Source organism: Erigeron canadensis, chromosome 2, assembly GCF_010389155.1.
Source record: "Erigeron canadensis isolate Cc75 chromosome 2, C_canadensis_v1, whole genome shotgun sequence".
Lineage (NCBI taxonomy): Eukaryota > Viridiplantae > Streptophyta > Magnoliopsida > Asterales > Asteraceae > Erigeron > Erigeron canadensis.
In genome coordinates this window covers 28,656,271-28,669,862 of record NC_057762.1, presented here as the reverse complement: position 1 = coordinate 28,669,862, position 13,592 = coordinate 28,656,271, and the positions used below count along the sequence as shown (strand labels likewise).

Below are 13,592 nucleotides of genomic sequence, written 5' to 3'. Positions count from 1 at the left end.
TTGGAAGATGCTTGTAACTCAGACGTACACGACTATTGTTTATAAAACCAAACCTGCTAGTCGAACCAGTCAATATTCCGGGTTAAAGTGAGGGTTTTTATCATTCCAATTAATTACTTGTTGGGTCAAAAATACGGTTTTTCTAAATACAAAACAATGAAGGGAGCATTCACTATAGGGATGGCACAAAAAACTCATACCCGGATGGAAAATTTTAAACCCGACATTTTTGGGCCGAGCTTGGATCCATGTATGTGGTCTTGGGCCGTATGGAGATGATATTTTTTTTTCGGGTACAAATCCCTGTATGGTTTTAAATAAAACACGCAAACCCGGATTGTATACCCGGAAACCATAGGGGTGAGATTTGATATGAAATGCACATTTATTTATACACGTTAAGTGTCAACCTTAAGAGCTATGTTAAAATTTTCTGAAACTTAATTAATCAAATAGATTAGAGGTTTAAAGTTCTCAAAAATGACATCCTTAATTGCTTCATTATAAAGGAAAGACTTGTTATCTTAGCATTTTGGAAACATAATCTGCAATACATTGATATTATGATATAATGCGTAAGTTATTAAGCAGCGAAAGTTGTTAGACTATATCTTGTAAACGGATTACAAAAAAGTCAAAATAAATTAATGGATTCTTGATTACCTATGGGAAAACCCGTTATCTGATGGTTAATAAATAAACGGGGATCCGTAATGCATCCCCGATTACCCATAAAAAAAACCTATTATCCGACTGTTAGTAAATAAACTGAGACCCATTTTCAAGTTTGACTGTTTGAGATGAGGATTTTAATTTGGTACGCCTGTGGTACGCATCCGGATTATTTAAACGCAGTCCGGCATTTGACCATCACACCAATGTGTCGATTTGTTTCATTAGTTTGTGTTTAAAAAACTTATGTATAAATGTAGTGATGAGAGTTGACAATTCCCATTTTTTCTTTCTATCGTGTTGTATTAAGTTGTATATACGTTAGTCTTTTAACGTTCGATTTGGGCCAGATTTGGGCCTGAACCTACAAAGCACCGAACAAGGAATTCATGATATGTTATAATTTTACAACGAGTGTACTATTTTTTATTTTTTAAAATATCAAATACAATAACGATAATAATAAATAATGATAAATAACTAGATTATTACCCGCGTAATACGCGAAAAACATATATAGTTAATGACATGTTAAATTTTTATAATATCATAAGTTGACATATATTTAAAAAATTAAGAATTAAATCACTAAAAAAATAAGTTACATTAGTGGTCGTTTAAATTACGTTTAACAGTCACCAGACAATTGAAAATTGGATACAATATCTATTAGAAGTCTCGATAAATAAGGTTTTCGTTTCTTTGTATGTCTTCCAATCATCTGGATATGTCTGCATTGTCATTGTACTTATGCTTTAATCTTTTGCTCGAATAATTTAGTTATACACTAAAATTACTAAGCAATTTAATTATCAATCTATATATCACATGTTGTGTTAATTTAATCTAAATTTATGCATAATATTCATTGCATTTTCAAATAATTGTTTTTTTGATATATAATTGTGATAGCTTACTATAAACTCCATATTTGTTTTTTAATTCTTTATTAAAAATGCTGGTTTGACATCCGGTCCAGTTTTTAAAACATTGATTTAATAAAAAGGTTATATCATAAAATACCTATACAAAAATCCTTATAACCAAATTTTACTCGTTATATAATAAAATTTCTATAGAAAAATATAATTTAATAAAAAGATATTATATTATAAAAAACTTTTATTGTAAAAAAATCAAATATTAATTGTAAAGATAAGAAATGATTTAAAGTCTAAAAATATTAGTTTCCATAATTATATCATTAAAAACATTAATTATTATTGTCTACAAACTTAAGTAAGGAAATAATAATAACTAATATAAAATTAAATCTAAAAAAGTTAAATTAGGTATATGACATCATCATTTGATCTAATGACCCTAATTAAAAGTTGAACTTCATCTAAAGGTCCATATTTCTTTAATTATGAATTAATGTTTTTCTTTTATATATATTTAGAGAGAGAAAATAGAGTTACTAACTCGTTGGTAAGGTTCTTAATGCTGAGATAGTATGTGGTTCTAATAATAATAATGTATATTACAATAAAGAGCATTTGGTTTCTTTTATTTGTTTCAAGTACGTTATCAACCCAAAAATATCCATCTCTTTTATTTAATAATTTAATCATCACTGTTTTGAATATCTATAATATATTTAAATCTACTTGAAATATTTATAATAGCTTTAATAAAGCTAATTTATGACATTTATCCTTAATTGCAAAAATAAATATGTTACCCATTTTACATCAATAAGACAATAATCTATACTGTTCGCTGACATCACCATCACCGCCACCATCGACGAGTGTCATCACTATGACTGCCACCAGCACCACTATACCGTCACATTGCACAGAATCATGAATAGTAACAAAAATAAATGCATTAAATTCATTCTATCTATCATTAAAGTAATTTAATTGAGAAGATTGACAATTAATTTTTGTAGTTTTTACGAACCATATATATAAACCTCCAAGGACTCGCTCTCCTCATATCCATAACATCTGAAATCAATCTACTTTTTTAAAAAAAAAAAAGAAAAAAACTTATCTTTGTAGGTTTGTGTTGAAAAAATGATGAAAATCACTCTTCCTTTCCTCTTTGCAACAATAATGATGATGGCAATTTTATTTGCAAAACCGAACTCAGTGGAAGGTCGTAATTATAATTACTGCAATAACGGTTTGTTTGACCCATGTATACCAGCATTCGAGGATCCGAATGAGCAACCGACTGACCTATGTTGTCATAACTTACAAAATAATCGTAAGTGTCTATGCGTTTGGCCAAAGGATCCTCAGGTCGGTATTTACTTTATAGAAAAAGGTGCTGCCCATGCTTTAGCTACGTGTAAAGTTAGCTTATTATTTTGTCGTTAAAATGTATAAACCAGTTATAAAGGGCATCTTGTGCTATATCATATGTAATATCGAGCTAGTGAAATATATCAAAATTCCTACTAATCCATATGGAGAGTTATTTTTCAATCCAGAAATCTCCAATATCTTTATAATTTCTCATATATATTTCTATTAATTTAACATCTATAATTCTATGCTCCCTTACAAAAATGCGAAATAACAAGTGTATTCTAAGAGGATTTTTATAATTTATAATTTCTCAACTATGCACTCTCACTTTTTACATTTGTATGAATGGATTATTAGGAAGGTTTTCGAGAGTCATGAGTTTCATCTAAGACATGCGTAATTCGAGTTTCCCATATTGCTCAATTGAATGTAATTGTGATATTTCGAATGCTAAATATTAACTAATAACTCGTTTTTTATTTTTAAATATTGATTTAATGGTGTCGTAATTTATTAAATACATATGATTTGTACATCATTATTTTAGTCATACATTATTAAAATGTTTCATCATATTATAGTATCATATAACACTATTAAAATATGTTTAGTAATATACGATAAAAGATGAGGGTATCTCATGTGTGTATCATCCCTCTAAATGTGAGTTTATTTCCTTATATATTTTTTTTAAGTTTTGTTGTCAAACGAACATGCAACGTCTCAACTCTAGCCCAAAAATACTGTATTTTTTATTTTTTTTTTGAACGACAGAAAAAAGTACTGTATCTTTTAAAGCACAAATTAGTCATCGGCTAAAAATCTATTGCCTTAAACTTCAAATGAAACCTTGGATTAAATTTAATATATATGGGGGTACTATTTTCTTAGAGCATTTAATATAAGAATATTTATGATGATGTTATTATTGTTTTCGACGAAAAACAACCATCACATTTCATATGTTTACAAATACAAAATCAATAAATGATTCAGATACATCAATAAACATATCCACGATAAAACTTCCAAAATTTCAAAATATTTTGTATTACATGATCGTGCACGCGTGAGGGTTATCGTCACTAAAGAGTGAGGCCACGACTTCATCAGATGCAACCGCGACAGAGTAAACAGATGGTGTGTGAAAGAAAGCGTGAAGATTGTGGCGTGACAAATCTTTGTTTGATGACGTCTCATGATGGTATTGGTTGGCATGATAGTATTCATTGGCTATGTGAGCCGGGTACTTGTAGAACGAAGCAAAATGAGAGTGACCAGGGTAAGGCCATGGCTCGGCGGCCTTGCCAGCACGTTTTATGGCTTTAAGCACCTTCTTTTCGTCCAAAGCATAACCTCTAACCACTATTTTTTGCACCTCCATTTCGATTTCTATTTCTTCAACTCCTATAAAAAAAACTTGTCGTGAATTCAAATAAAGTCTAACATGTAACTTGACTTTTGACAAAAGTACAATTATTTATAATTGATTCAAATAATCATTAATGTAATTGGAATAATTGATCCATTTTATTTACAAGAGAATATATCAAGCCCAAATGAACATTTTCCATTTTTACAATGATTGTAATTACATTTTAGGTTATGCTAATAAAGCCTTAAAGGGTGTTTGGTACAATGGAATAGAAAGAATGGAAAGGGAAAGAGAAAAACTTCTCATGTTTGGTTGCAATGGAGAATGAAAAAGAGAATCGAGAAGTGGAAATTGATTTCATTTTTTTTTTGTTTTAATGATGTTATATGTATTAAATTTAATATCTTTATAAAATTTTGTATTTTTCATATATTCATTCTCTAATTGTACCAAACGAGGTAATTTATTCTCTATCCAAATACTCATTCTCTTTTCCACTATTTTCATTTTATATTACATTTCATTCCCTTTAATTCACTCCTACCAAACACTCCCTTAAGAGTTTTGATTAAAGTACTTTAAATATTTATATAAGAGGCTCCCCAATGGGTTCGTCCTCCGTTCGTTCGTTCTTAAGGGACGGAAGAGTCCACACCATTGGGTGGAACTCACCCCCATTTGTTCCGTTGACTCGTCCCCGTTCGTTCTCCCAGAGACGAATTGTAAATTGTGTTCTATTTTTTTTATTCTTTTTAATTGGGGATAAATAGTTTTGGTTTTTAAGCTATTGAGTAACTTTGGTTGAGATGTATGGTAATTTTGTTGAGATATATTAAAAATTCATGCACAAGGATTTTTCTGGCGGTCGGAAAGTAATATGAAGAGGATGGGGACATGGGATTTTTAGGGTAAATTTTGTTTTTTTTCCAGAATTTTGTTTTTTTATGTGTTATTATTAAGGCTCAATTTCCACCCTACACTTTGATGTTATTTTAAGAATAACTCTAAAATAATTAAACTTCTGTTTTCCCTAAATAAATATACTTTCTATTATTATTATTATTATTATTATTATTATTATTATTATTGTAAAATTAAATAATTGGTGGGTTCAAGACTAGTCCTTGAATCCTTGTATTCGGTGTCTTGGAGGGATTAGTCATGTTTTTTTTGCTGATGTGACGCTGACTGGGACTAGTTTTTGAAGGATAAGTCATGACCATTAAGAAACCTCTAATTATAATAAAATTCAGAGATAAACTTTTGATATAAATGTATAATTTTTTTTATACACGTTAAATGAAGTCTTACATTTACCATTTTTCTTAAATTTTTTAACAATAACGGTCATGATATTGATCATGGATCCAAATTATTAAACAACAATTGGCCATATATTTTGGTATCGGTTCTTAATATGGCCAACATTCATCAAACCGCAATATATATATATTTTGGTATCGGTTCTGAACTAGTCGATAACACTTATAGATATACGTGGAGTTTGTATAATATATGGCTTTTCATATAAATTTTTGTATACTAGCATCTTATCCGTCATTCGTGCAATGCGGCGGTGGTCGTGGCGGCGACGATGTTGCAGTGAATGTTGGTAGTAGATGAGGCGTCGAGTTGTGTAAGTAATTGATGTACATATTTTAAAAGATCAAGGATTTGTAGTGTAATTTAATTATTAATGTTAAAGGAGTAGTATGAGTAAAAATATCTTAAGAGTATTAATTAAAAATATTACATATTTTTTAATATTTTCAAAAATAATGTGTTATATTTTTTTTATAATATAATATAGATATGGCCATTTGAAATGATAATCAGTAAGTTCATTTCTGAAGTTTTGTAAATTGGTCAACGCATTTTTTGTTAGTCAAACACTCAAACCCAAATGAAGGTATATTGGACTACGACCGGTCGAAGCGCAAGCTCCCATAAGGCCATAACCAATACGGCATGTTGCATTGAAAACCAATCCCAATAAATAAAGTAACTTGAAATTTTACAACATTAAATGCTGTTTTATGTTGTAAGTCGACCGTATTAATGTTTGGTGATATTTGTATCAAACATGTATAGAATTCATAACCAAACGTGTATATGGAAAGGACGAAAGGTTAATCTCTTATTTTTCTAAATGGCTTACAATCCCATTTCTACTATAACTCGATTGAATGCTTAAGATAAAACCTAAAATTTTACAATCATATTTGCTAATACCCCCTTCTAAGACGTAAACTCTGAAGAAGCAAAAGATTGGACCTTCATATTGTGAAAATCTCAATACGTGATTTGTAAATCGAACTAACTTAGCCACAAAGCGATAAAATGGTGTGACCATAAAAATCAAACACTTAACCTCAGTATATAAACAAGGCAAAATTGCAACCAAAATGTAGAACATATAAATAAACCAACAATTCTAAATTTCTAATATATGAGTCTATAAGTGGTGTTTTGGTTCACCATATTCAAAAAAACTTGGAATTATGTTGTTGTCATGTTAAGCTAATATGGATAATTTCAAATTTCTTTCCATAACATTTCTTTAAATTGAGTTAAATAGGCCCCAAAAGAGTTTTTGATGAATGTTTCCTTACATCTACTATATACACCATGACATAAAAGCCAACAGGGTCAATTACCACTTTTTATTGGTAAAATTGTTGTAGATATAATTATATATTGGTTTACATTAATCTACTTGGCTACATTACAATTGACAAATAATCTATACTGTATTTTACTTCATTAATATCTCAGAAAACAAACTTGAAGGCTGAATAATTTATAATGGTACTAGTAGTAAAATGAAGGGAATAAGAAAAGAGTAGTTTACCTTTGAGCTTAAGAAGAGCTTTCTTGAGCTTAGAAGCACAGCCTTGGCAATCCAAGTTTGGAACTCTTACCTCTACCATCTGAAACCACCACACAAAACATTAATTTTCTAATACATACATACATACATTATTACATAATATCATCTAAGTATATAAGAAAGAGATGCAGTAGACTTACAGACATGGCTTGGGTATTGCCGTATTGGGAGAATAGACAAGAGTGAAGTGCCAAAGAGTAGGATTAATGGGGTTATACCCCCACTATAAATATAGTGTTAGAGTGAAAGAACGTATTGCTATTTTTTTTTTTTTCTCTTTTCCAAATGCTATATATTAAAATTGTGAAATAATTAATAACGGCTGCAAAATTTAAGCAATTTGATACGGAGTATATATTATCGAACTATCCTCGTCTGAGCTAGGCCCTTAATTACCTTTAGATGGTAGAACACGTTTTATTCGAAAGTGGTCACAATACTTGAATATATAGTGTTTATGAAAAGTATATTAAAGAGTAGAATGGTTAGATGCAAAGATGCAATCGACAAAATACATCGGTTCTTTCCTTTGGCATAAATCGTGTCTTTGGCTTTATTGCACCCTTTAAATTAGCAAGTGATTGTCAAGTGCAATTAGCTCTTTTGGCAAGTAATATCGGCTATATTTAACCAATTGTAGTTAACGTTGGGGGCTTTGATTGGCAAGTGATTTTCCACCTTTTTTCTTAATCCCATTGGCTCTTTTTAATTAACAACAAATGGCACTACCCCTTTCATGTTTGCTAGTTTTTGGTAAAAAGTGACAAAACATGTAGTTGACACATGACACGTTCTAATTGGTTCAAAAATATGCCAAAAGTTGCTAAAGTACCAAACTTTGAGACTGCACCTTTGCCCCTTATATAATTATGTTAGTTTTGAAAGTAAAAAATTAATTTTAAAATCTTAGGTGATTTTTCATGAGACATCAAAGTATCAAACTTAATATAGTTCTTTCGACACTAAAAAGTAAAAATGGCGTATGGATACATGACATGATTAGTTAGGGGTGTTCATCAAACTGTCAAACAGTGAAAACCGGACCAAACCGGGTTATTTGGATTGGTTTGGTCGTATTGAGTTGTCAAAGTCTGGTACAACGGTTTAAGTTTTGAAAAACCGGGTTCCTTGGTCCAGTTACTGTTTGAGTAAAGAGTTAACCGTCAAAAACCGGACCGGACCAAAAATATATATGTATATATATACACTAATTTAGTTATGTAAACTTACTTTTACTTTCATACTTTCTTATTTTCACTTTATCCTTTTATCTTTTCAGCTTCATTTTCATTATGTTTTCACTCAAATGTAACGCACTGATTGAGAAAGTGCAGAAGCGTTTAAATGATTGGAAAAATAAGTTTTTGTCATTTGCGGGGCGGTTGCAACTGATTAATTCAGTAATTGCCTCGATGCATGTGTATTGGTCGTCGGCATTCATTCTTCCTACTAGAATTACTCATGAAATTGAGCAACTAATGCGAGGCTTTCTTTGGAGTGGTGGGAGCTTGAAACGTGGGCAATCTAAAGTGGCGTGGGAGATAGTTTGTCTTCCAAAAGAGGAAGGGGGTCTTGGTGTGCGTCCTATTGATTGTTTTAATAATGCCCTCATCTCGGCTCATATATGGAACATTGTGGCTCGCAAAGACGCACTGTGGGTACGATGGATCCATACTTACAAGTTGAGAGGAAGATCATTTTGGGATATACCGCTTCGTGGCTCAGTTACTTGGAGCTGGCGCAAAATCCTTCAACTTAGGAACCAGGTTCGTAATTATTTTTGGTTTCGCATTGGTAATGGTATTAGCGTTTCTGCTTGGTATGATTCTTGGACTTCGGTTAGTCCTTTAGCTGATCGTTTAACTCCAAGAGAGATTATGAATGCTGGATTTCATTTTAATGCTTCTGTGGCTGATCTTATTGAAAACGGAAGCTGGAAATGGCCTTTTGAATGGAATACTCGGTTGATGAATATTCAGGTTCCTCTTTTAAGTGTGGAAAGGGATATATTGCTATGGAAAGATAATAACAACAACTTGAAAGACTTTTCTGTGCTTGAAGTATGGGAAGTTGTGCGCCCAAAGGACAACCTGGTAGCTTGGTCTTCAATCGTTTGGTTTAGTCAGAATATCCCTAAACATGCTTTTATTTTGTGGTTGATTTTTAGACGAAAGTTGAAGACCCAAGATTTGATGAGTCAATGGGATTTTAATAGTTCGATTGCTCCTACATGCTCGCTATGTGAAACTCAAGCAGATTCACATACTCATCTCTTCTTTGAATGTCCATTTTCGCTTCAGATTTGGAATTGTGTTAAGGTGAAAGCTGAACTTGCTCATGTTGGGCACGATTGGGACTCGGTTGTGGCAGGAATACTTCCAATAGCAAGAAAATCTAGTGTGCAAAGTGTTATAGCTAAATTGGTTTTTGCGGCTACTACCTATTACATTTGGAGTAAGCGGAATGCAAGATTGTTTCGTAAGGAAAGAAGAACTCGAGATCAGCTTATTGAGATTATTATCAATACGGTGAAACTTAAACTGCTTACATGTAGATTCAAGAGGACGAAACGGGTGGAGCGATTCTTAACAACTTGGGACTTGCCTTTTTCATTATTTCGTAGCTAGTTTTGTTTCATATAGTTTTTATGTTTTTCATTTAATGGCTAGTGGTAATTGGGGGGTGGTTTGCCGCCCCCATGTGATGTTGCTTGATTAGCATGGACAATTTGTAAAGTCAGCTTGGTATTTCAGCCAAGTTGCCTGTCTTTATTTTGTGAAGGATATAAAAAGTTAACAGGGGTGACGGCCTTTTACCGGAAAAAAAATTTAAGCCTTGAGTCCCCCCATCACCTTTAATATTTCATATTTTGTAAGTATAAAACACAAGGTATTTGTAATTTTATCAATGTTTCTATTATTATTAGGATTATAGAGTTACTGACTTCTATATGTGTGATAAAAAAAATGAAAAAAAATTATTAATATGAAAAATGCATAATTTATTTGGAGATAAAAAAAATATCTGAAATCGTGGAACAGGGTAAACTGGACCGGTTTACATGGTTTGGTTTGATCTTGTTAAAGAAGATACTTGGTCTGGTTTGGTTTAATATATGTTGAAACCGGGAATGCCGGTTTGGTTTGAGATTTAGTCAAAACCGGAACAAACCGGACCACGAACACCCCTATGATTAGTAGTTGAGTTTCATAGAAAAGTAATTATTTTATGTAATTTTTTTTCTTTAAAACTTAAATATTGATCATGTCATATATAATTACCAAAATTTTAATCCTATTTATAGGTCTACAAGCTACATGGATATGTGGATATGAGGGTGCACGGAGTGCGGTGGTGAGGGAACCGGTACCGGTCCGGTATTGGATTGAACACCGACCCGTCGGGCCGTTACTGGTGGGGTGAGGAGCGAAATGGAGACCATGGTGCCGGTTGTGGTGTCTATCGATTGGAACGTTAAGAACATAAAAAAAAATTAAACCAAATGGGCCCATATTAAGCGGTCGACTTTCTCCATCTTTTACTCTTTTTCTTTTTTCTTTCTTCTTCACATTCTGCTTCTTCAAAAATTTTTTGCTTCATCTTTTTCTTTCTGATAAACGCCTAGAATGCATGATTTTAAGATGTAAGATCAAGTCGTTTTGTGAAGCTTAATAGACGATTAGGGGTACCTTTATGTTTGTTAAGTGTTTCAGGCACTAGGTGATGAAATGAAGCTAATTGAATCAAGAAATGAGTCAAGGAACCAAGAAGCAAAAATCTGGAATTCAGAAGAAACAAAGGGCGTAACTTACGCCAGACTTGGCAGTAGGTTACGCCAGTTGAAAATCCAAGGGGCGTAACTTACGCCCAGGGGGGTAGTAGGTTACGCCAGTTACTGAATCAAAATTCCGAATTTTATGGTTTTAATTCAAGTTCAGTTTATATCATTCAAAGGACGACTTGGGGAAGTTACCATTCATATTTTTCACACACAATAGCAGTTCCTAACAAAAAGAAGACCCCAATATCATCATCAAATCACCAATTCATGAAAGATGACAATTCAAATTGAAGATTCAATGATGAAGATGATAGGCTAGGTTTTCTATTGATCATTTTCATGTGAACAATTATGTAAGACATTTATGTTAAATCTTTCTTATACTCATGTTGGATTAGATGTTTAATTCTTTATTAGTCTTTTACATCTAATGTTGTTTGGATTGTTTGAATGATTATTTGTTCATGACTTGAATGAAATTCATCTATCATTTATCATTGATTATTGAATGAATCTCTTATGAACTTATAGTTTATTTTAATGAATTAGAAGTCTAGTTGTGTCAATTCCCTGGTTTTCATTATCGTGAATCATCACAACCGATTAGTCTACTTATTGAATTCATTCAATCCAAACGTTATAACGAATCATGTCTATGTGATTTCCAATGAGTATAAGTTAGGTTACATATTTGAAAACATAATTTGAAGCATGAAAATGGTCTACTTTGTTTAATTGAGTTATTTTGTTAAGTCTTTAATCACTTTTAGTTGTTAATCAAACCAATCAATCAATCAATTTTAAGTTTACTTTCTTTTCTTCTTTGATTGTTAATCTATCATACAACACACATATAAAACATGGCAAACATGAACCTAAGGGATATTAAGATGGAGATGCAAACCCACATGCTCAACGACGACAGACATCGATCTTAAGTGAACACCGTCATTCAGAGTGTATCCGACGAGAAGGCGGCTTACCAAGCCGAAATTAACCGAATTAAAGCTCCCGATCGGGTTCGGAAAACTGCCGAAATTGAGTATGTTGTATATCTTCGACAGAGGATCGATTGGCTGAACCAAGTTATTTTTCAGCTTACCACTACCTTATCCACCTTCACAGCCACGCTTGACAACACGTTATCCTCGCAAGGCAATGTCGGTGGTGGTCAGCATGTAGATTATCATACAGACCCGGAGGAGGAGTACGTTTCTACTCAAACCCGGCGACGCTATCGGGTCTCTTGAACTCTATCGATACATTCATCGTAACGACGACGACAGTACTGTGGAGTCGGACTATTCCAAGTGTTAGGTTTATGTATGTTTGTAAAACTAGTAATATTATGTAATGTAATGTTTTATAATGAATTTAGTAATGTAATGTTTTTTAATTCTTCTAGTAATATTATGTAATATTTTATGGTGTAGTAATATTTGTTTTAAATTATTTTTAGCTTAAAGTTTTAATTATTATTTGAATAAAAAATAAATAGAAAATAGAATAAATAGAAAAGGTTTGAGAAGGCGGGGAAGCAATCTTTACAATTAAAGAGTGGGGTAGGAAGAAAAAAAGCGAAAAGGGGGCGATGAGACACCCGTGAGTCCTCCCCACCCTGAGAGCATTTGAAGATTTGTTTTCAACATTTGAATATGTAAAGGCGCGGGTATCCAGCGTATGAGTGGAATTCATAAAACAGTGGTGGGCCTTCACTTTTGGATATCGGACCCAAGCCCCAACTCATAAAAAGAAAACACACTTTTGGTCCGGTCTTTACACTAAAAAAAGTGATAGCGAAATGTAACTTTTACTTTGCCAAATAATTCATATCACATTCCCCAATTAAGGTTTTTCCATTATCTTTTAAAGTCAACTTAACAATTCATTACAAGTTTTTTTCATATTTATAAAATGTTTACTATATAACTCACTAGTTATATAATCCAAGGATGGAGATAGTATGGTGGCAATGGGGTTATCTGTCCCAACTTTAGTTTCAGTATAAAGTGTAATTTTTCACAATTTAAATGATATATTTATAATTTTTTTTCAAAATAAGAACAAAATAAGTAGGTTATAAATACAAATGTTACTTTCGTTGTCATAAGTTTATTCTTTGGAAGTCATTGGTCATCGAAATATTAATTTTGAGATAGATCTTTTCATTGGGAGAATAAAAAACTTGAGTTGTTTTGATTTTTATTAGAAAGAATATTGAAGAAAAGTTTTAAAAAAGTTTTCTCTATTTGAGTATATAAATATGTAATACATTAATAGTGTAGCTATTTGTGAAAAAATTATTTTCTTTCAATTTATTATATATACTATATTTTTTATAAATAACTAATAATGATAATCATAATAGTTATGTAGAAAAGATATTTTTACAAGCTAATTATTTCCTAAAAAGTATATTTTTTGGGTTTCGTACATTATGAATGAATATGTTTTCATTTAATAAGACATTGTCCAACATGTGTGGTCTTTATTTAAACTGGTATTTTAAATATGAGTATTACATCCGGTGTGGAGAATAAATTTATTTGAGGGTCCATTTTTTATTCTCAAGCTAGGGTCAATTTCTTCTTTACATTTTCGGACACGACTCTT

At 31.7% G+C, this 13,592-nt stretch overlaps 1 protein-coding gene across 2 annotated transcripts; it reads right to left on the bottom strand.

Annotated features, from left to right (window-relative positions):
- Positions 1-3,788: 3,788 nt before the first annotated feature.
- Positions 3,789-7,448, bottom strand: LOC122589881 (heavy metal-associated isoprenylated plant protein 31-like). 2 transcript variants are annotated; one of them, XM_043762207.1, is made up of 3 exons: positions 7,339-7,448; positions 7,160-7,238; positions 3,789-4,340 (listed from the first exon to the last, which is right to left on the bottom strand). In XM_043762207.1, exons 1-3 carry the CDS (start codon positions 7,342-7,344, stop codon positions 3,985-3,987), a joined length of 441 nt encoding a protein of 146 aa, XP_043618142.1. In that variant the 5' UTR covers positions 7,345-7,448; the 3' UTR covers positions 3,789-3,984. The 2 variants fall into 2 exon arrangements, with proteins under 2 accessions (XP_043618142.1, XP_043618143.1); XM_043762208.1 differs by having other exon boundaries at positions 7,343-7,448.
- Between the last annotated feature and the right edge of the window lie 6,144 nt (positions 7,449-13,592).